General features: G+C 47.6%; 1 protein-coding gene across 1 annotated transcript in view; it reads right to left on the bottom strand.

The window, feature by feature from the left end:
* KCNB1 (potassium voltage-gated channel subfamily B member 1) overlaps positions 1–24312 on the bottom strand; it is a 114776-nt gene extending 90464 nt beyond the window's left edge. The window contains exon 1 of the mRNA XM_012467430.3: positions 23746–24312. Coding sequence (XP_012322853.1) covers positions 23746–24312 — 567 coding nt within the window. The remainder of the gene's footprint in view (positions 1–23745) is intronic.
* Positions 24313–24567: the final 255 nt, after the last annotated feature.

Genomic DNA, 24567 nt, shown 5'->3' on the forward strand with positions numbered 1-24567 from the left:
CCTCAGCTGATTCTCATGCGCAGCCAAGACTGGTTTAGCTGCCCGGGGGCAAGACATCAGAATTACATTGATTCTCAGAGTGAGAAAGTGCTACCCTTTCCAATTGTCTCCAGACCTCCAGACTCCCTGAAGGGGAAAGTCCCATTATGAAGCTATGACACTTTAACACCTCTCTAACACACATCTTCCCTTTTAACCCAGAGAGTAGGTGTCAGGCTTCAGCATCTGGCTGGAATTTTATGACATGATTTATGGCAAATGGCACCAGTTCTTCATGATATCAATTTCCTGTTAAAACAACTTCATTCAGTAAAATTAATGACTTAATCTAAAGAAGACTATTAAGCAAATCCTATTTCAGGTATTTCCCCTGGACCTAATGGTGGCCTCGGACCCAAGCTGGTCCCCTCACTCATGACCCTTTCTGGCCACAGGGATTGGTTCAGGGATGATCATGTGGCTCAAGTCTGTCCAGTCAGAGCTAGTCTTGGGACTTTCATGGGAAGAGCCAGGAAAAAGCAGCCATTTTCTCCACTGGCCTTCATGCTGGGAGGATGGAATCTGGAAGAAATGTCAGCTGAGATGGGGAATGACTTGCCAAGGCCACAGGCATTAGTGGTGGAGGTGATTTCAACCAGGCCCACCTGCCCATAAAGGTAGTGCAACTTCCCGCTAAATCACATTTCTGGTGAATTCCCTGGGATTCTTAATTTTAAAATCTCCCTCGGAACTTCTGTTTCCTAGGTTTTGAGTCTTCATATGCAGGGTTTACTTAAGTAAAATGTAATGGCACCTCATAAACTATAACCCAAACAGGCACCTTTGAAAAGCTGAGAGAAGACCCTGTACTGATCATTCGACACATTCTGGGCACCAGAGAATGTATTTGGCCACTTGTAAAGAATTTGGCGCCCTGTTGCTATCGGTGGTTGATACGAAACTTCTGGCTAGAGTTTGAGCTGGACATTTCAGACCATCTCGCCACTCTGCAACCAAAGGAAGGTGATATGTGCTTTCTGCCAACTTTGACCAACCTCGGAATTCATCCATCCATTTATCCAACAACACTTTATGGAAGATTTGCATGGAGGTGGGCAGAGTACTAGGTGCAGGAGAAGACGTGCCTACAGCAGACAAGGTCCTGCTATTGGGAAGCTCACAGCCCATATGGGGAGGCAGGCACTAATCAGATCATTGCTTAAACCTATGTGAAATGACAATTGGAACGGAGGCCGCCCAAGAGAAACACAGAGAACTTTGAAAATCCGTAATTGGGGGATTTGACCTATTGAAAGATCAGGAAAGGCTTGCAGGAGGAGCTGGCATTCTATCTGGGAGCTTTAGGGTGAGGAGGCAAATAACTGGGTGAAGAAGGGAGGAGCAGCATTCCAGGAAGAGGGAACAGCATGTGCAAAGACCCAGCGCAGGGAGGAATTTATAACAGTAAGTATGAGATCAGCATGGCTGGACACAAGGAGGCAGGAGATGGTAGCGGAAGATGAAGTCAGAGGTAGACAGCCTGGCCTCGTGGAGTCTTATAGGCCACTGTGAGGAAATTTACCCTCTCCTCCCACCCCATTCTGCAGCAAATCAAACAGAAAACTCCCACCTTTTCCATCCACCCTTGCTTATGTCATAAAGATGTGAAAAAATTCCACTGCTCTTAGGATTTTTGCAATTTGAAAAATAGAACAACGCATCCATACAATTGGGGTTGTTAATAACTTGGGGAGTTTGAGTTACTTAAGGAGAAAAGGAAGAAAAGCAAAGAGAAAGGCAGGGAGACTAAGAATAAAAGGAAGAAGCAAGTGAGGAGAAGGCTGTGGGGAGGAAAAGGGGAGGGCAGGGGAGGCGGGTGTGGTGGTTCAGGACCTGGGCTCTGGGCATAACCGCTGGGGTTCAAATGCTACCCTGCCACCTCTTAACTGTACCTTTGCATGTGTTATTTAACCTCTCTGGGACTCAGTTACCACATCTGTAAAATGGGGATAATAATAATGATACCTTCCTTATAGGACGTCATGAGGGTTAAATGAGGCATGATATATGAGTGTTAGCTATTTTGCGGTTGTCTTTAGAGGCAAATTGCATCCTCTAAACTCTGCAGTGTCCTGGGGGAAGCCCTAGACTTAGCCTGGATAGCTGGAAGTTGAGAGGAAATAGAGAACCCCACTGTCACGGGGCCAGTATGGGATAGGCTTTGTGGGGGCAGCCAAGAAATCTTCCTGGGAGACCAAACCTCCTCCCCGCTAGAGCGAGAATGCCTCATTTCTGGGAGGAGGAGCAAGTTTCTGCATTTTTCTTAGTGAAAGGGAAAGGGCTCTGGCTACCTCCATCATAAGGAACCTCCAGTTCAGGGAAGATTTATCCCCACAGTGATGAACACTGCAACCCAAAAGCAGTGACCAAGGGGATCTATGGATAAACTCTTGCAAGAAATACCAGGGCCTATCGTGGAGGGACTGACATCATGTTCCAGAAGTTAGGGGTGGATGTTTAGGCAGAGCCCTGAAGTATGAGTAAGGGAGTCCAGGGGAGCCAGGGTGGGGGCCATAAGATCGTCCTAATCAGATGGCAGCATGTGCAAAGGCCCTGAGGTGCGACCCAGCACCATGTGCTGAGGTTCCGAGAAAGCTATCCAGTGTAGCTGGGAGAAAAAAGGGGCAAGATAATGGGCATGTGATACGAAGGTAGGGTGGTAGGACTTCCAGGGCCATGGTGGCCAGAAAAATATTTGGAGGTTATCCCGAGAGCAACAAGAAGCCATGGAGTGACCAATTCCTCTTCCTCCTGCCATTTCTCCTCACCCCATCCACAAAATCTGGAGACAGAACAGGCGTGAAGGTGAGCTCTGCATGAAATGATTTGGGAGCTCAGAAAACACTCTAACACTGTCTCTGAAGGAGTAATAATCATCCGTCCATCCATCCATCCATTCATTCATTCATCCACTCAACAAATATTTATTACTTGCTATATGCGCGACATAGTTTTGGGCACTGGGGAGTTAGCGGTAAAACTTGACCATGTCCCTTTCTAATGGAGCTAATATGGTAGTGAGATGAGACAGATAAGAGCCAGACAAACCTATAATATACCATGTGGCAAAAAGGGCTATGAAAAAAATAAAGGAAGGACAAGAAATGGAGCACAGAGTTAGGGAGGGGAGGTGTGTTACAACCATTTCCTTGGGTACGTGACTCAGTGAATCCCTCCTGCCTGCCCTTATTCTGCTGAGCACTCATTACTCGCACCATCATAAATACAGTATAAAGATCATTTTTGAGGCCCCTCCACCCCATGAGCAATAAGACTTCTTCCCCAGTTGGCACCAACAGTGCATTTGCGGTGACCGCAGTGACCAACAAACGGTTCCACTTCCCGACGTTCTGCTGCCAGCCCAGCTCCCGGGCTGGGAAGCCACAAGCCCTTGGCACTTTGTTCTGCCCCTTGCCTGACACCGTTTGCCCTTCTTTGGATGATGGAGCAGTGAGATCATCCAGGTGCCCCCCAAGGGCTTGGCAGAGCTGCTTCCTTGGATCTGGCCCAAGTCAGCCAACAAGATGGGTTTTAAGGGAGGATTTAAACAGAGTTGACAACAGGTTCCAGGGTCTTTGGCAGGGGTGGGGCAGGGAGACCACACTTTGGTCGCCTCCCTGAGGATCCTGTCACCTTTATCAGCACGATCTGAGTGGATGGTCATCAGGCACAGTAAGAGAGAGAGGCCTAAATATCAGGACCCCACTGGCTAAATGGGAGTTTGGGGATCTTCTGTGGTTTGCATTTCTTCAGTAACTGCTGCCAGGAGGATGGATGATGAAGGGTTAAGGACACATGGAAGGGATGAGACTCCCAATATAACAAGCAGGGAATAAGAGTTCTGACTCCAAACATCAGACTTCAAACACCAGCCTTCTGAATGTGCCTGCCAAAATTCTGATCATGAACACTGCTAAAGTGTTCTGACTTTGGACCTCAGAATTCCAACTCTGGAACATGGGTTCAAACCTGGGACATCGGCATTGTGACCTTGCCAGCTAGATTTTAATTATGAAGAGCAATGCTCTGGTCATGGACTCCTTGGCTCCAATGATGGATTAGAGGATTCTGACCTTGGATGACAGTCATCTGACCTTGAACCTCAGAGTTGTGACCTTGAATGATGGTGCTACAATATTGGACACAACAGCAGCAATCTTGAGCACCAGAATCCCAATCCTGGGCCCCCTAATCTCTACTGCATCTCTGAATGCCCAAGCTTTCCAGCCTGAAATAGTAGAGCTGACATTACTCCACAGGATGCAGAGTTTAATTCTGCACAATAAGCTTTCCCACACGCCCACAGCCCCTAGAAATAAGCCAAATGCTTCGATGATGATGATGATGATGATGATGATGATGATGAAACTAACAACACAAATAACACTGGCTCACATCTGTTGCACATCGACATTTTGCTGCGCATTTTACATGTTTCATCTTATCCATCCTCTGGGTCACCCCTTGTTATTCCCATTTTACAGGTTAGGAACCTGAGGCCTGGAGCCAGTTCAATTTGCTGACTGAACATCGAGTGCTTTTTCTAGCCACTGCAGTAGCTTTTTCATGCTGTTCTGGTTGGAGATTGGGTGTGGGGCATTGTAACTCATTAGCTAACCAATTTACAATTTGCCTAAGAATTTCCCCAACTTGTATTGGCCTCCATCGGGCATTAACTGCCTTGATTTTTGGAGCCAAGTCCCGCCTTGTGGGGGATAGTCATTCATTCAACAAAGATTTGCTGCCCTAGATTGTGCTTGATGCCAAAAATAAGAAGAGGGAAGCGGGGATATGATGGTTAATTTTATGTGTGAATCTGACTGCGACATGGGGTGGCTAGATTAAACATTCATTTGTGTGTCTGCGCAGGTGTTTCTGGATGAGATTAGCATTTCAATCGGTGGACTTGGAAAAGTACCTACCCCTCCCCAGTGTGAGTGGGCATTATCCAAGCCTCTGAGGGCCTGAATAGCACAAAAAGAGGCAGAGGAAGGAGGAATTTGCCCCTTTTGCTTCCTGCCTGCCTTCTGAGCTGGGACATTGGTTTTCTCCTGCCCTGCACTGGGATTTATACCATCGGCTTCTCTGGTTCTCAGGCGTTGGGACTAAGACCGAATTACATCACCAGCTTTTTCCTGAATGTTCAGATTGTGGAACTTCTCAGCTTCCTTACTTGTATGAGCCAACTCCTCAGAATAAATGTCTTACTGGGGAGCTGGGCATGGGGGCTCACACCTGTAACCTAGCTATTCTGGAGGTCAAGGTGGAAGGATTGCTTGGGGCCAGGAGTTCAAGGCTGCCATGAGCTATAATTGTGCCACAGCATTCCAGCCTGGATGACAGAGCAAGACCCTATCTCAAATAAATAAAGAAATAAACAAATCTCTTAGTGATTCTGTTTCTCTGGAGAATCCTAACTAATACAGGGGACCTATCGCTTCTGTCTTCCAAGCTCTGTCCCTTTCCTCTCTTCCAGGTGGGGGCCTCATAGGCAAGAAATGCCCCACACCAACATTTCTAGCCACTCGAAGGCTCTATTCTCCAAGGGTCAAAAATTAAAACCAGAAGGGCTGCATATGGTTCCAAACATATTCTGTTTGGCTCACTGAAAGGGTTTTTATTTTTTATTTTTTGTGACAAGAAAACAATGGAGCTTCCTGACGTGACAATGATGCTATGTTCACTCAACAAGCAAAAGGTACTCTGCTTCACTCTTCATTTTAAAATAGAAATTGAAACCATACCGAGATACTGGCCTCTATCTATTAGAGTGACAAAAAAAATCAGAAAGTTCACAATACATGGTGCTGACAAAGCTGTAGGGAAACAGGCACCCTCACACATTGTTGGTGGGAGAACAAATTGGCACAATGTCTACAAAGTGCAATTTTGTCATATGGATCCAAATATGAAATTCACAAATCTATTATAAAATCTGACTTCCAGAGATTTCTCCCACAGGTATACTCACACACAGATGTTACGTGCAAAGACAGTTGTCACAGTCTTATTGGGGTTTTTGTTGTTGTTTTGAGACAGGGTCTCGGTCTGTCACCCAGAATGGAGTGCAGTGGTACAATCATGTCTCACTGCAGCCTCGACCCCCTGGGCTCAAGCAATCCTCCCACCTCAGGCTCCTGAGTAGCTGGGACCACAGGCACATGCCACCACACCTGGCTATTTTTTGTAGAGATGGGTTCTCATTGAGTTGCCAGGCTGGTCTTAAACTCCTGGGCTCAAAGGATCCTCCCACCTTGGCCTCCGTAAGTGTTGGGATTACAGGCATGAGACCCTGCACTTGGGCATGTTTTTGATTTTTAAAAATCATTTACCAACATTGAAAAATTGGGACATCTCCCATAAAAATTAAAATTTCTGGCTAAGCCGAGACCCACCCTGGAGCTGAATGGCTGCTGCCTCCTCAGGGGGGCTTGTGCTCCAGTTCACCACTAGCCCCCTCCACTCCCTGCCTGAGAAGTGGCTGGGCATGGAATAGGCACATTAGGCTGTGTGTTGACTGGCATCCTCATTGAACTTGCCCTGCTACAGTTCTTCCAGCAAGTGCTTCACTGGGTGACAAGGCCTACCCAGCTCCGGCAGCCGTCAGAGTCTGAGGCCCCAGCTCTTGCCTAGGCAGGGAGGTTAAGACCTTCTCCTCCCAACCCATAAGGGCCTCTGAATCATTCTGCCCCCTGGGCAGAGCTGGCTTCATGCGTGTGCAGCATGCACAGTTGCACAGGGCCCTACGCTCACAAGGGTTCCATGCTTGGTTTGCTACTCTGCTATCACCATCTAAAATTATTTCTTACTTTTGAAGAAGGGGACTGCCTTTTTATATTGTATTGAACCCCACGAATTCTGTAGCTGGCCCTGCCAGTAGGTCATTTGGTAATTAGGGACACCCAGGCCCCCATACACTCTGCCCCCAAGGACTGCTCTCATCCATCTGGAAAAACCACCTCTTTGGATTGGCCAATTCTCCCAGGCATGAGGCCAGCACGGTCCCAAATTTTTATGCAAGAGGGGCCTGGGGGACAGTAACCTGGGTTGGGGAGGGGAGCAAGGGGACTTCCCTTGGGTTGCATTTGCATAGACCTTTATGCAACATGGATGCTCCATCAAAGAATGGGGGAGTGTGATGGGGCTTCGGGGTGGGGAGGTGGAGGAGTATCTAACACTTCATCTCCAGCCATTCCTTGACGCAGTCGTTGCAGGAAGGGTTCGAGCAGGCAAGGGTATCATCAGGGGTTGGACTAAAGGTTAGAGGTAGACTCTCTTGAGGAGAGGAAGGAGGGAAGAAAAAACAACTTGACCTGAATGAAGCACCTGTGCTCAGCCCAGCACAGTGCTGGGCTCTATGGCACAGGTGAGTACCTTGCCTTTCCAGTAGCCTTGCTTGGTAAAGTCACCACGCCCATTTTCCAGCCAAGGAAATGGAAACTTAGAGAGATGAAGGGTCTGCCCAGAGTCTCATTGCTCATATGTTGGGACTATGAACTAAGACCTCCAGAGTTCCAAACCAGAGCTCTTTCTGCCTACCCTACCAGGGAGATGGCGTGTAAAAGGAGAAAAAACACTGGTGCAGAGAAAGGGAAAGATGCCCCCCATGCCAAGTGGGCCTAATCTTAAAATAAAGCAGAGAAACACGTTATCATGGGAAGACTGTAAACATTACCAAGTCCAAACTGTCCATTCAAGGTCAGGGAGGGCCTCTCTGAAGAGGGGACCTATGAGCTGAGGTCTGAGGAATGAGAAGGGGCTGGCTGGCATTGCAAGATGAAGCCAGAGGCCCAGAGAAATTAAGTGATTCACTCAAGGTCACACAGCTAGCTTGCATCTTCCCTCCCACCCACAAACACCCTATAAGCCCCTCCTCTGCCCCAGGCCCTGATGCAACTTCAGAACACAGGTCAGCAAACTTTGTCTATAAAGGGTTATATAATAAATGCATTTTAGGCTTTATGGTGGCCATACATCCAAAAGCAGCTTTACATGACAGGTGAATAAATAGGCTTGGCTGTGTTCCATTAAAACTTTATTTACAAAACAGGCAGCCCACCCACCCTGCTTTAGAACACAGAAGTGAGTAAGGCACAGTCCTAGACTTTGAGAACATCCTGTTTTATTTGGAGAGATGAAACAAGTTAAGAAAATAGAATACGAGAGAGAGCACACTGAACAGTGCAGGAGAGGTGGAATGGGGACCTCATAGAAGAAGGATCACTCTTGTAGCTCAGCAGGACCGACATCAAGTTCAGGTTCCCAGAAAAGGTCACAGTCACAAACACTGAGAAGCCCTCTTTGACTTTGCCCCATTAGTCTCTATCAGAACACCTTGTTTCTCTCCTTCCAACAGACATATTACACTTAGTGTAATTATTCTTCCATTTAATTTTTAATTTGTTTAATGGCAATCTCCCTCAGGTGGGTTATAAACTCTATGATGACCATGGGTTATTTCTGCTGGTTTACATTTATTCTCCCTGCTATTGGTGAGAGGACTTCAGTTTTGCTTTGGGAAACCACTTCTTTCCCATTCTCAATCCCATCCCAGCTCCAGCCCTTGACATGTGATCTGGATGCGGCTATGTGATTGGCTCAGGGCTGGGCCAAAGAAAATCAGCCCTGGGATTTTTGCTGGGTCTATTGGAAAAGAGATTTGCTTTTCCCCAGGAAGGAAGCCTGGATATGAGGGAGCCATCTTTCCAGCCATGTTGGTATACTCTGCTGAGAAGCCAAGACAAAGCAGAATAGAGCTTAGAGATGTAGGAGACTAAGTCCTGATGATATATTTAATCCAACCTTGCTGGAAACCTTACCCAACCCAAGCCTTTTCCTTTTTTTTTTTTTTTTTTTTTTTTTTTTTACATTTTGCTTAAGTCCATTGGAGCTGCCTTTCTGTCACCTGCAACTAGAAGACTCCTAACAAATAGATACATATGTGCTTCTCAAGCACCTAGCAGGTTGCCTGGCACACAGTAACATGCACTAAATGTTTCACACAAACAACAGGTGGGATTGAAACAGGTCCTCAAAGCATGCACATACTTCCGCCTAAAGTTAGAAGGACCAGAGAGGCCTAGAAAGGAAGCCAACTTGAAACCGAAAGAACTATCTCGGAAACAGGAGGAGTGACTGAGTCAAATTACAGTCACTATTTCAAGGAACAATAAAGGATGTGCAAATGTACCCACTGAAAAGAGAGAAAAGAAACTCGATCCATTCACAGAGACAGTGGGACTTCCAGACAAGTGATAAGCAAATGAAAGGCTGGTTCAACCTCCTCTTGTCTCCGTCTTTCCTTTTGCCTCTCATATGTCCCTGACAGGGCAATCATCAGCTGCCGCTTCAGTACAACTGAGTCTACAAAGACTCTGAGAGGTGGGGCTGGCTAAGCTCAAGGGTTCCAAGGATCACACAAAGCCTTAGAAAGACTCAGGGATGGCCTGTAGGGAGCGATCAGTGACTATTGATGGTCTGTTTTTAGAAACTGTTTGGTTCTAGACCCGTTACCTGGTGGATTTAAGTGATGGTGTGGAATTGGCAGGTGTAGCATTATTTGCTAAAAGACAGTGTCTGTCTGCCAGGCCATGGCGGGCAGTTGTGATAGAAACCAGTCTCATTTCAGAGCAAAAATGGAGCAGCTGCCAGGCGTAGTGGCTCATGCTTGTCCCAACACTTTGGGAGGCCAAGTTGGGAGGATTGCTTTAGCCCAAGAGTTTGAGACTGGCCTGGGTAACATAGGGAGACCCTGTCTCTACAAAAAAAAAGTACAAAAATTAGCTGGGTGCGCTGGTGGTGCACACCTGTAGTCCCAGCTAGTCAAGGGGCTGAGGTGGGAGGATCACTTGAACCCAAGAGGTCAAGGCTACAGTGAGCCATGATTGCGCCACTGCACTCCAGCCTGGGCAATAGAGCAAGGCCTTGTCTCAAAAATGAACAAAACCCCAAGTGGAACAGCCAGGGTGTGAGGGAACACTTCAAGTGTCTAACTTAATTGTGTGCCTCCTCTCTGTAAATGGAAGGCAAAAGGCCACTTCTTTCTGCAGGCAGGTAGAGAGACAAGGAAGGTAGAAGGAGGGGGGTGTACCTGCGACACCCTCACCTTTTAAGGAAGATCCCCTGATCAGTCATCACAATATCATGCATATTTGCTCATTTATTCACTCAACAAACATTTACTAACACCTACCTGCAATAACAATAGTAATAGTGAAGTATACTGATCACTTGCTGAGTGCCACAGGCACGGCTCAAGTGTTTCATATAGAATTTGTCCAACAACCCCGGTTGTTATGAGGCTTTCCAAATTACGGATCAGGACGTTGAAATCCAGAGAAGTCACATCATTCCCCAAAGGGCACACAGTTCAAAAGTGGCTGAGCTGGGATTTGAACCCAGGCAGTCAGCCTGCACAGCCTGCATGCTTAAGCCTCCCTATCTCTCTGTGGGCCAGGCCTGGCATCCACAGAACAACCCACAAGCAAATCTTCACAACGTTTTGTGCGAGGAAGGTATGAACGTCAGGTTTCCGGTGCACAGAGGAGGGAGCAGTCAGTGCCGCCTGAAGGGAAGTGTAGGTGGTGGTATGGGGGCGGGGGGTGGTTAAAGAAGGCTTCACAGAGGAGGTGGTGGGGAAGCTGAGCCTTGAAGGTATAGAGAGAGAGGCTGCAAGCAGAGAAGAGAAAGAAAGGGGTGAAAGGCAGAGGAACAGCTTGGGCAAGAGGGTGACTGGCACTGAGGATGGCTGGAGTATTTGGGGAATGCAGAAACATCAGTGTGGTGATTGCAGAAGGTGTCTGGAGAACGGACAGGGAGGAGATGAAAGTGGAGAGGTGAGCTGGGAGCCTGAAAGCCAGGCTAAGAGCGTGGAGTATCCCGGGGGCACTGGGACCTATGGAAGTTTTGGGTAGGGGATAGTTAAGGTAAGCAGACTGCATTTGAGAAAGATGTCTCCGGCTGCTCTGCAGAGGTTGGACTGGATGGAAAAGGCTGGAAGCAGGGAACCCATGTTGGGAACTCAGAGGCTCCCAGGAAAGGTCAGAGTTCAGCAGTGATCCACAAGGTCGCACCTCCGATCTCACCTCGTACTCTCCTACCTCCGGCACACTCTGCTCCAACCACATTGACACCTGGAGCAGGCCCGCTCCTGTCCCAGGGCTCTAGCACTGCTTTTCTCCCCACCCAGAGCACTCTTCCCCCACATGCCCGCATGCCTGTCTCCCTTTCTGCAGGTCTTTGCTTACTTAGCACCTTCTCCTTTCTTGACCAGCCTGGTTAAGCCCCAGCACTCCCCTTCTTCCCTGCAGAACTTTCTCCACAGTGTCATCCAGAACGTCTCCACAGGCTGGGCACGGTGGCTCACACCTGTAATCCCAGCCTGTCCAACATGGTGAAACCCCATCTCTACTAAAAATACAAAAAATTAGTTGGGCGTGGTGGCGAGCGCCTGTAATCCCAGCTACCCAGGAGGCTGACGAAGGAGAATTGCTTGAACCTGGGAGGCGGAGGTTACAGTGAGCCAAGATCGCACCACTGCCCTCCAGCCTGGGTGACAGAGCAAGACTCGTCTCAAACAAAAAAAAAAAAAAAAAAAAAAAAAAAAAAATTACATCATGATTCGATCTTGTCATTTCATCCATAAACACTTCAGTATGTGTTCCTAAAAGATAAAGATTTTAAAACATAGTCATAATAGCATTGTGACACCTAAAAAACAGCATTCATTCCTCAGTAACTTCAAATAGTCAGTTAGCATTCATCTTTCTTTCCCTGTTTGTCTTACAGTCTCATGATTTCTTTCTCATGGTTGTTTTGGTCTAATCTATATCTATGTTTATTTTTTAATGGTCTTGCTCTTTTGCCTACTGGAATATCAGTGCCATGAGAGCTGGGATCTTTGTTTTGATCTCTGCTGTGTCCCCAGCACAGTGCTCAGCACATAGTAGGTGCTCAATAAATTCCACTGAATGAACATACACAACGAATTATGATACTAAAAGCTTATTATTGACCTGTTGGGCATTATGTGTCTGTTACTATTATTTGCCATAATTATCTCATTGGATCCTTACAATTTCCTTATGAGGTAGGTGCTGTGATTAGGTCCATTTTACAGATGAGGAAACAGCGATGTGACCTAAGGACTCACAGCTGGGAAAAAAAAAGGGCCAAGGCTTAAGACCCATTGCACAGCCTGGGTGTCTGTGACCACTGGTGGAGGCGGGGGGTTGTGGCTTCCCAGAAGCCGCCTCCACACTTTATATCCAGAGTCCAGCCACTTTTCACCGACTTCCCTGCCACCACCTTCTTCTGGGCTATCATCTTTCTTCTCTTGCCTGGAATAATGCAATATTCTCCTAGTATTGGCTCATCCCATCTTTCTCGAATGCCCATTCTCCAAAAGACATCCAGTGGGTGGAGGCCAGGGACATTGCCAAACATCCTCCAATGCACAGGACAGCCCCACAGCAAAGAATTCTCCATCCCCAAATATCAGTAGCACTGAGGTTGAGAAACTGGACTCTGGTTGAAAAGCCAGACACATTCTTCATCCAGAGCCTGACAGAAGCAGCTGACAGTCAGACTTTTAGCAATGTGTTAGTAATAAGCGTGAAAGGCCCAAAGTTTGTAAACAAATTCCTTTTTCATCAATTAGTATTCCCAATTATCTCTAGGATAACATCATTCATTCATTTATTCAATGGCTGTATTTCATGCCTGCTCTATGGAAGGTACTGAAGATACAACAGTGAACAAAACATACAAAACCCTTGCCCTTTGAAGCTTATATCAAAGTGGGGGAGAGAGAAAGGAATCATGCAATTAAATAATTACACGTCAGGTTGAGATAAATAAAGCAGCCACAGGGAATGAATAGTGCTATTTTATATATCGTGGTCAAGGATGGCCTCGCTGAGATGACATTTCAACTGAGACTTGAACAATGTTGAAGGGTGAGTCTTGTGGCGTCTGCAGGAAGACCATACCAGGCAGAAGGGATGGACAGTAAGTGCAAGGGCCCTGAGGTGAGAGGGTCCCTAGAACAGCAAGAAGGGCACTGTGGGTGCAACAGAGTGATAGAGAGGGAGAGTGATAGGGAAGGAGGCTGTAAGGGTCCTGGGAAAAGGGAGAAGATGACAGATCATGGGCCCTATGAGTGGGACTGAGGACTTAGACTTTTTCTCTGAGTGAGGCAGGAGCCATAGGCAGGTTTTGAGCAGGGGCATGAGTTGCTGTATGTGTAGACCAGACTGGGGATGTGAGGCTGGAGGCCGCAGATGGGACTGGAGGCTCCTGCAATGGTCTGGGAGGGAGAGGATGGGGTCAGGAAGACAACGGTGGGGTGGCAAGAAGTGGCTACAACCTGGACACGTGTCACTCACACTTGTATCTCACTGTCTCTCACTCGCATTCTGTGAAGCTGTACTGAGTGGAAGAGGAAGGGGTGAACCATGCTGGGTGTGTCACAGATCACCCCTTATCCCAGCAACAATAACAGCAGCTGCTCCAGACGGCGACTCCCTCTGTTCCCAGCACTGTACTCAGTGCTCCACATCTTAGCACCTCTGATTCCCACCATCCCATGTTGTCTTCTGTGGCTGGGCTTCCTGGCCCTTCCTGACCCTTCCTACAAATGGTGTGGGGAACATGGGGATATCCCCATGCAACGGATGAAGCTGGTTCCTTATCTTACATACCACATGCAAAGACCTAAAAGTAAGACCTACAACTATCAAACTCTCAGAAGAAAATGGGGGAAAAGCTTTACAATTTCCCCCTATTGCCAAAGATTCCTTGAGTATAATACCAAAACACAGGCAACAAAAGTAAAAACAGACAACAAAATGAAAGACTTCTGTGTACTGAAGGACAAAATCAATAGAGGACAAAGACAACCGGTGGAATGGGAGAAAATGTTTGCAAATCGTAGAGCTTATGAGGGATTAATATCCAGAACATATAAAGAGTTCTTACAATTCAATAACAACAGCAAAAAACCCCAATTTTAAAATAGGCAAAGTACTCGAGTAGACATTTCTCCAAAGAAAATACAGTAATCCCCTCTTATCAGCAATATCACTTTCCAAGGTTTCAGTTACCTGCAGCCAGCTGTGGTCCAAAAATATTACAGACAGTAAGATATTTTGAGAAAGCAAGATCACTTTCACATAACTTTTATTATAGTAGTTTGTTGTAATCTATTTTATTATTAGTTATTGTTGTTAATCTCTTACCTTGCCTAATTTACAAATTAAACTTTATCATAGGTATTATGTGTAGGATACATAGTGTTTGGTGCTTTCTGAGGTTTAGGCATCCTGAAAAGGGGGTGCTAGTATATAGAAATGGCCAAAAAACACATGAAAAGATGCTCAGCATCACTAATCATTAGGGAAATGCAAACTGAGACTGCAATGAGATACCACCTCATGCCCACTTGGATAGCTATTAAAAAAAAAAAAATGTACACAAACAAATAGCAAGCATTGACAAGGATGTTGATATAGTGGCTATTTGTCCCCTCCAAATTTCATGTTGAAATGTGATCCCCAGTGTTGAAAGAGGGGCCTGCCTAGTGGGAGGCCTTTGGGTCATGGGGGTGTATCCCTCATGGATGGCTTGATGCCCTCCCTACGGTAATGAGTTCACGTGAGATCTGCTTGTTTAAGAACCTGGCTTCTCTCTTGCTCCCTCTCCCTTTATGTGACACACGTGCTTCCCCTTTGCCTTCTGCAGTAATGACTGTAAGCTTCTTGAGGCCCATCAGAAGCAGATGCCAGCACTATGCTTCTAGTACAGTCTGCAGAACTGTGAATGTATAAAGAACTCTCTTCTTTATAAATTACCCAGCCTCTGGTTTTTCTTTATAGCAATGGACTAATACAGATATGGAGAAATTGGAACCCATGTACACCACTGATGGGAATGTAGAATGGCACAGTCACTATGAAAAACAGTACAGCAGCTCTTCAAAACATTCAAAACGGAATTACCATATGATTCAGCAATTTGACTTCTGGGTATATACCCAAAAGAAGTTTTAAAAATTCTAGTTGGTCTCTGCTTATCCAAACTCAGAAGAATTGAAAGCATGAACTCTAAGAGATATCTGAACCCCCTGTGAATAGCAGCATTATTCACAATAGCCAAGAGGCTGAAGCAACCAAGTGTCTGTGAATGGATGAATAGGTAAACAAAATGTAGTGTATATATACAATGGAAAATTGTTCAGTCTTTAAAAGGAAGGAAATTTTGAAACACTACAACATGGACAAAGCTGGAGGACATTATGATAAGTGAAATAAGTCAGTCACGAAAGGACAAACACTGTGTGATTCCACTTACATGAGGTACCTAGAGCAGTTCGGTTCAAAGGGACAGAAAGTGGAAGGGGGTTGCCAGGGCCTCGGAGGTAGGCCTGGGAGACAGCATTTAATGGCCACAGAGTTTCAGTTTTGCAAAATGAAAAAGTTCTGGGGCTCGGTTGCACAACAATGTGAATATATTTTACTGAACTATGCATTTAAAAATGGTTAAGACGGCAAATTTCATGTCATGTGTATTTTACCAGAACTAAAAAGAAACCACTTGGGGGTGTGTTTCAATTGTGGGGCCTAGGCATGAGTATTTTGCAAAGTCCAGGTGATCCTGATGTGCAGCCAGCACGGAGAAGTGCTACTGTGTGAGGTGCCCAGGTATTATCCCCGCCTCCCAGTCTCAGAGAGGTGAGATGTCTTGGAGGCTCATATAGCCAGGAAGCAGAGGAGGTGGGATTTGAACCCAGGCCTACAGAAGTATGTCTCACATGGCAACGTTATGTCTTGTTTGTTATTTATGTCATCAGAGAAAACATTTAAAGAGAATTGGCACCCTGGATATTAACATGAGAATTCTAGCTCCCACCCCACCCACTACCAATATGGAGGCCTGAGAGATTCCTCCCAGTCCCCGGCCCCACCTGGTCATGCCCACTCCTGCCGGAGACACCAAAATCAAGATGATTTCACCTCAGGGAAAAGGTAGGACCGTATGCATCTATTAAAATAATGCTCAATGCTAAATCTGTGTCTCCGATAGTCCCATCCAGGAGCTTTTTGGGGTAAAGCCATCCTAGACCCAGAGCTAGGAACACTCTCAAGTTATCCGATTCTGGAAAAATCTCTTACCTCTCAGCATTGCCCCAGCATGAGAAGGGAACACTGAGATCTTGCTTCTCACTTTCTGAAGGCCACTCATACAACACAGAGGTCAAAGTCATGGGCTGGGCAGTCAGGGAGTCCTGGGTGGGATCTGTCCCAGCCTTCTATTCACTGTGTGACCCTGGGCCAGACGTTTCCCCTCTCTGAGCCTCAGTTTCCATGGCTGTCAGATGAGGATAGTTATCCCTCCCTTATGAGGGGGCTGTGAAAATCAGATGTGACGGGCATTTAATGCCCTTTGCACTGTGCCAGGCAAGCACATTGTAAGCACTCAGTGTTAGCTGTTGCTGCCACTGCTGTGATTTTCATATTATCCAAGAGACGGAGATGACGCTGACTGTGCCCTGCCAGACCTAGAATTTCTTCTTTTATGACAACCCCCAAGAGAAGTTGTCTCTATCGGGGGCTGTTTATAATACAGCAGCAGGCCATTCTGAATAAATGAGGTGTCCCACAGAGCCTTGGTTGGTTTCCCCAGAACCAGACCCTAAGACAAGATTCTGAGTACAGTGGCTTATATGATAAGTGATCCCAGAAAACTCTAAAGGGGAGAGGGAACATGAGACAGGGATGGGAAAGAGGTCAAACAGGGTCTGTTGTCAAGCAAGTAATTGCTGTGAGCAACTGGAGCTGCTCTGGGGACTAGTGTAGAACAGACACCTCTGAGTTGCACCCCCAGCCAGGGGAGAAGCATATATACACCTTCCCCATCAGCCAGGAGGTGATATCCCATTAGTTCCCGCTGGGGTGTTAGCGCCCTGCCTTTACTGGACTCCAGTGGCCAGAGAAAGCCTCTAGCCTTACAATGAGCAGGTATCATTTTAAAATAAGAGCAATTTTTTTTTTGAAAAGGAGCTTATTTATCTTGCAGCATTGTCAGGAGGATTACATGAGAGGACAATAAAAAAAAAAAATCCTAATCATTATTGAGGGCTTTCTATGTGCCAGGCCCTAGTCTAAGAGCTTTGTATACGTTAACTCATTTAACTCAATCTAGTGAGACAGACACAGTGATTGGCCCAAAATTGCTTTTGGCTGAAGGAAGCAGGACACAGAAAGCTGCAATAGTTGACCCAAATCACACGGTTAGTGAGAAGAGGAGCCAAACTCTGAACTTGGGCAATCCAGCACTAAGGTCAAGCGCTTCTCATCCTGATGATGTCATCAAGTATGGGAAGTACACAAAGTGCTGGGTATGGAGTTGGTGCCTAATGTATGCTTGTTCCCTTCCAGTTAATTAAGCTTTGGCCAACCTGCTCATTTGACCAGCTCTTTTTCTTCCTAAGCATTTCACATTCACACAGCAAGTAGGTGAAAGATCAGGGGCCATTCTCAGGCCCTTCTAGCCCCGTCACCAGTACCCACTGATGCTCAGGGATCTTTCTGTTACTTCAGGTGTTGACCAGGATCATCTCTTGGCAGCTGGTCTCTCAGGGGGTCTGAAAGGCAATGATGGTCTATGTGGTCTCAGGCAGGTCACTGGAGCATCCTGGGCCTCTGGGTTTCTTTATCGAGTGGGGATGCAGGATTTATCAGGCATCATCACTATCATCCTTCATCCTTCAGACAACCCTGTGGAATGGGTTTTATTGTCACCCTCACTTACAGATTAGGAAATGGAAGTGATGAGAGGTGAAGCAAATTGGCCAAAGTCCACAGCTAGGACAAGACTGGGCTGGGATTCAAAGCCAGGTCTGTGTGACCCCACAGCTGGGATTCAGAATCGCTGGCATATTATCTGCCAGGATAAAAACAGGCATCTGCGTTGACCAAGCTGGGGCCAGCAAGAGCCTAAGCAGATGACTCATCACACTGAAAGGGTCCCATGGATTCTGAGTTGGTTCCCTCATTTCTTTTGATGATAATACACAGATCTTTGTGGCTCAGATCAAGGAATCTGGAACCTCATTACACTAGAGACGTGTAGCTGGAGCAGAGGAATTCAGTGATAACACTAATAATCGTTGCTGCCACTTACTGAATGCTCCCCATGAGTTGGGTGCTGGGCTAGGCTCTTTGCATCAGGGACATCTCCTAACGGCCCATCATCGTTGCCTCCATTATAATTCTCATTTCCTAGATAAGGTAACTGACACTCAGAGAAGGAAAGGGGCTTGTCCAAGGTCATATTCGTGGTAAGCAATGGAGACAAGAAATCAACTGCATCTGTTGGACTCCACAGCTGATTCTTAATCAAGTCTGTGGTGGGAAAAATATTGACCACTGTTCCTAAACAAAGGCCACTCTAAGCTGGGCATGATGGCTCCCACCATTAATCCCAGTGCTTTGGGAGGATTAGATGGGAGGATCACTTGAGGCCAGGAGTTTGAGACCAGCCAGGGCAATGTAGCAAAACCCTGTCTCTACCAAAAAAATTTTTTAATGTAGCTGGGAATGATGGTGTGCACCTGTAGTCCCAGCTACTCAGGAGGCTGGGGCAAGAGGATCACTTGAGCCCAGGAGTTTGAGGTTACAGTGAGCTATGACTGCACCACTGCACTCCAGCCTGGGTGACAGAGTGAGACCCTGTCTCTAAAAAAAAAAGAAAAAAGTCAAAAAATCAAAAGTAGATAAATAAAGGCCACTCCCCCTTTTGAACACAATAATAATTGATGCTTATAAAATACTTTCCATTTACAAATTACATTCACATCAGAAATCTGATTGAATCATCAAAACAGCCCTGAAACGGAGCCATGACTATTATTACCATCGGGCAGATGAATTCACTAAAGCTCAGAGAGCTAAAATGATCCACCCAAGGTCCCAGGATTTAGAAACACAGGCTTAGGGACCAGACGAACTTGAGTTCAAACCTTGGCTCTGCCATTTTCATTCCTTCAACAACTATTTACTGAGAACATAGCTGTGTGGGCTCAGGCAAGTGACTTCACCTCTCAGAGCCTCCATTTCCTCTTCTGTGAAAGAGTCTTTGTACCACTCATCAAATTCATTCCTTCCCTCATCTGAAAATGCCAGACACTTGCTTTCTCAGGTTCCCCCATAGCTAGAGCATGAGCATGTGACCCGTCCTAGCCAATGGGATTTTAAAAGAAATCTGCTAGGGTGCTCCTGGGAAAGGGTTTCCTCTCAGAAAAAAAGAGAAAGTGGGCCAGGCACTGTGGCTTGCACCTGTAATCCCAGCACTATGGGAGGCCAAGGTGGGCAGATCACTTGAGGTCAGGAATTTGAGATCAGCCTGGCCAACATGGTGGAACTCCGTCTCTAATAAAAATCAAAAAATTAGCTGAGCATGGGGGTACATGTCTGCAAACCCCAGCTACTCAGTAAGAGGCTGAGGCAGGAGAATTGCTTGAACCCAGGAGGCAGAGGTTGCAGTGAGCTGAGATCGTGCCACTGTACTCCAGCCTGGGTGACAAAGTGAGACTCCATTTGAAAAAAAGAAAAGAAAAGAAAGTGGAGCATAGGAGAAAATGCCTCCCTTCATGGGTTAAACATCACTGAATTTACATCTGAGGGCTGGAACTGGGCAGCCATCTTGTGATATGAAGCATCAAGCATGAGGATCAAGCCACTTGCAGGGGTTAGGGAACAGAGGAGCAGAGAGATGAAAAGAATCTGGAATCCTGGTGGCATCATTAAGCCATTAACTCAATCAAAAACCAGCTATCTTAGAAATTCATATTATGTTAAATGATGCATCTTCCTCCTTACTGAAGCTGCTTTGAGTTTTCTATTCTGCTACCTGCAGCCCAAAGCATCCCTAACCAGCATACTAACTGGTTGTATTGTTAGAGGAATTTCAATGAGATAGCAGAAATAAAGTACCACTAATCAGTGCTGAGCACAACAAACATCAGCTACTCTGGAAATTAGGAAGTTATCTCAGGGCTTTAACCCTGAGACCATCCCAGGGATCACAGACATGCCTGAGCTGGCAAATCAGTTCCCTGTCTCTCTTACTGAGAAAAGCCTGTCAAGTTTTCCAAGAAAGCCAAAACCCCTTGGTATCCTCAGCACCGCAATCCTATCACCCTGATGGGGCTGACCCCTTCCTCTAAACAAGAATCAATCACACTGCCTTTTGCCTAATGGGTTTTGATTTTCGCTCCCCTGATGGCAAAGCCTGGGGCCTGTGCTTTGGTTTGCCTCCAAGTTGCCAGAACACCCCATCAATTATTAACAGCGTCAGCTCAGTCTCCCTGGCACTGCTGCTATCAGAAGGAAAGGGTTTGCAGCAACTCGGCCCACCCAGCCCTAGAAAAAGGACTCTTTTCCTTAGCATTTATAAAAACAGTCCTCACCTGCTATGTGCTAGGCTCTGAGCAAAATTTTGACAAATGTGATTTCATGAAGACCCTGCAAGGTGAGCCTTTTATCTCCATTTTACAGGTGGAAGGTTGGGACTTGGAAAGTTGGAGAAACTGCCTAAAGCTAAAAACTAGGGAAGTGGGGAGCGGCGCAGAACCAGATCCGTCCTTGCTCTTCAGCAGATGAGATATGGCCACTTTTGTACCTTACAACCACCCGGAAATGAGCCTCTATTTGGTCCTGTCAGTCTGTGAGTGCTAAGAAATTTCCACAGGCCTTGCTTGTTTTGACAAGCAAGGCATCCAAGCTGGGGGGATGGGTGGGGATGGGGTGGGCAAAGTGCAGATGACTGAAAGGAGGCCAGAGGCACAGGGACCTGGGTTGCAGATGGGCAGTGAGAAGAGATGACAGGTCCCCAAACCCTGAATGACTGACTGATTGCTTGCTTCATTCATTCATTCATTCATTCATTCCACATGCAGTTATTTGGAGCTCCTCGGTGCCAGGCACCATGATGGGTGCTGGGAATCAAGCAGTGAATCAATTCATGGCACTCAAATTCTTGTGGGTGTGAAACAGAGAAACACAAAGAAGCAGATATAATTTCAGATGGCGCTTAAGGCCTCTGCAGGAAAGACAACGCATGATGCAACAGAGAGTGAGAGGAGGGAAACTGTTTTGAACAGCGGTCAAGGAAGGTCTGTCTGAGGAGGGGACACGTGAGCAGGGACCTGCTCAAATGAGGAAGGGGAAGAAGGGGTGGACCAAGGGGGAATCTGGGGAAGAGCATTCCAGGCAGCAGGAATAGCAAGTGCAATGGTCCTGAAGCCAGATAAACCCTGGCCTGTTTACCGAACAGCAAGGCCAGTGGGGCTGGAGCCGAGTGAACCAGAGGAGATCAAAAGAGATGAGCTCAGAGAGGTCATGGGGGCCAGATTCTGCCAGGGCCTTGTATGCCAGGATGAAAAGTCTGGATTTTATTTTGAGTGTGATGGGAAACTTCTGGAGGATCTTAAGCAGATGAATAATGTGATCCAATTTACATTTTGAAAAGCTCACTTTGGCTGCTATGTGGGGAATGGATTGCAGGGGCAAAAGTGGAAGCAGAGAGACTGGGGAGAAGGCTGCGGCACTTGATCATTATGGAAAGAACACCCGGGTTTGGATTTCTGGCTACTCCTGTCTGCCTGTGGTATAACCTTAGGCAAGTTACTTAACCTATTTGAGCCTCGCTGTTTGCGAAAGGTGGGATAATAACAGAGTTGTGTTGCTAGACTCCATACACAGTAGGTGTTTGATCAATGGCAGCCAGGATTTCTATTCTGAGGGCCAGTGAGCCTGCCTGCCTCCCCATTTCAGCTCTGGCTGCAGAAAATCCTAGATGGTCCATCTGCCAGGAATGTGAGCCGGCAGCCCCAGACTGGGATCATGGAGAGGTCACGAGGCTGTCCCTGCTAGCGGATTAACCCAAGGGAAAGGAGAGGTTCTTTATTCCCAAACAGCACCTCTTGCAAGTCCCAGCTCCTGGGTCTTGCTGCCAGACCCAAACATGGCCCTGTGCCTGCTTCTTCTGCAGGAGGGCAAATCATCCAATTCCCTGTACCTTGTTCTCATGTCTTAGGGACAAGACAGGGAGGGAGAGTCATGTTTGGGCCTAAATGGGGTGTGGAGTGGGAGAACCTGTGTCATGCCTGGAAATAGCAAAATAAGTCTGTTGATCCTAAGCTGATTAAGGGTGAGTGACTCTGTCTTAAGAGGAGGCTTTTTGGACACAAAATCGGGGGCGGGATTATGGAGAGAGACGGCCCACAGCCTCAGAGGAGGAAGCCAGGCCCCGGAACCTCTACATCCTTGTTAGGGCCAACAGGGAAATGAAAAACACACGTGGGTTTCCCTCCCCCCCTCTTACCAGCCACCCCTTTTCCATCCACTTTCAGGGGCCTCTCTTTGGGTGGCCAGATCTGGAGGAGGGACCTCACGGAGTCCCCCTTCAAACCGGACCTGAAGATGGGCCTTCAGTGAGCCAGAGACTGAGCCAGAGACCCCACAGTGAGAGGCCAGGCTGGAGAGGAGCCAGCTTACCTAGTAAAATATGGCCGGATATGTACTTTCCTGTTTCTTTTGCTACAAATCTATGTACCTGACCCCTTTTTTAGACCCCACACTCAGTTACATTCTCCCCATGTTTCCCAATTTGGTCTTGTTGGATTTCAACATCAACACCTCTCTTTTCTGGGTTCCCCGTGAACCTCACACAACCTCTTTTGTAGCCTTGCACACACTGTTTTGTCATTTGCTCCCAGCACCCAGCACTTTGGGCACATGAAGACAGGCCCCATCTCTCCCAGGCAACCCAGAATCCCAGTCTGACGCGGAGAAGTTGCTGATCAACCAATGCCCTCCCGCCCTGCCTTGGCCCACACCCCAAGCCTTCCTCAGTCCCCTACAGCCCCTGCCATTACCCAGCAGCACCAAGGACTCTCTGGCCCACTCTGTGTGTTCAAACTCATTCCTGCCTCCTCCTCCTCCTCCTTTATTTTTCACATTGCCTCATTTTTCTCTCCTATTTTGAAATTTACATCTTGTTCCAAGAGCCGAAGCATCTTTACAAGCTGCACCAAACCATTCTTGAAATAAACAAGTAACCAGGGGGTGACCCCTTGCCCACAAGCATCCACAACCAAAACTGCGTGTGTCATGTGGGTCCACACCCACCCCTCAGGGTCCCTTCTTACTTATGTTTAAACTACCTGACAGTATCTCAATGTCCTGTAAGTGTGTCTTTAAGCTGCTTTTATTCCCTTCCTGGGGCAAAGTGAGGTTATAAATATGGAGATATTAAAATCACAGGGTGACCCAATCCAGTCTAAGTCTGGGACTTCACAGGGAACCAAACTCTACTCCACCCAGCAAGCCTCTGTTGTCTCTCTGTGCTCTCTCTCTTATTCATCAGTGTCCATCTTCTTGCTGTGGCTTTTTATGGGTCCCTGTAAAACCCTCTCTCAACAAAGTAGGGGTTTAACAGTATTGGATAACAAAAAGATGGAGTGACGAGTGCCACATGGGAAAGGTCTGAGGGGGTTGGTCCTCACCTCTGGGGACTCAGTCCTGTCCCCTTCCCATTACTAATCTTCATCTTTGGGAACTAAGCCAGAGTCCTCCAGCCGTAGTCCTCAATATGGGGATGCAGGCAGATCCCCCCAGTCCAGAAGCCCCCAGATCCCAGACTCACCTTGGCAGCCACAGAGGAATTGGGCTTCTCCAGTAGGTCCCAGAGTTTTTTCCTCTTCTCTGCGCAGCACGTGTTATCGAACTCCTCGCCTTCCCGCTCCCGTAGGGTCTCGGCCTCGCGCTTGAGCTCCTCGTTCATCTGCTCCTTCTTCTGGTGGTATCGGGCCTGGCAGCAGGACTCCAGGTAGATCTCGTCGATGCCCCAGTAGTCGAGCTCTTGGCTGAAGCTGAGCGCGCACATCTCCTCCATCATGTGCAGTCGTCCCGTGCGGTAGAAGTTGAGGATGGAGGTGAAGGCGCCCGGGTGGCGATCAAAGAAGTACTCGTTGTCGTCGAGGCTGTAGTCGTCGCACACCTCGAGCAGTGAGTCATGCGTGTTGCAGTCACGGAGCTTGCCCAGCCGCGTGCGGGGCAGGCGGTCCAGGGTACGCCAGAGCACCTCGTGTGCCAGCCCCCCGACGTTGAGGCGGACCCGCCGAGAGCACGCCTTGCTTCGCACGATCTCCATGGGCTCGGGCGGCAGCGAGCTGGTGGAGCGGGAGCCATGCTTCGTCATGCCCGCCGGCATCGCTGTTCCGGCCGCCCCCGCCCCCCCTGCCCCCCCAGGCCGCTGTCACTCGACGGCAAGGCCCGCTGCTGCAGGGGAGGGGGGCAGGGAGCGCTGTGGGCTGCTGGGGGTGCAGGGGGCAGCGCGGGCGCGCGTCACGGCCGTCTTCTCACCTCCATCCCGACGGCTGCGAGGCAGAAAGCGAAAGCGGACGCGGGTCAGCAAACGGGGAGCTGGGCATGCCGCCCCCCTAACCTGTCCACCAGGCTCCCAGCC

The sequence above is a fragment of the Aotus nancymaae genome, unplaced genomic scaffold (assembly GCF_030222135.1).
Source record: "Aotus nancymaae isolate 86718 unplaced genomic scaffold, 86718_ANA_hifiasm-v0.15.2.pri h1tg000029l, whole genome shotgun sequence".
Classification (NCBI taxonomy): domain Eukaryota; kingdom Metazoa; phylum Chordata; class Mammalia; order Primates; family Aotidae; genus Aotus; species Aotus nancymaae.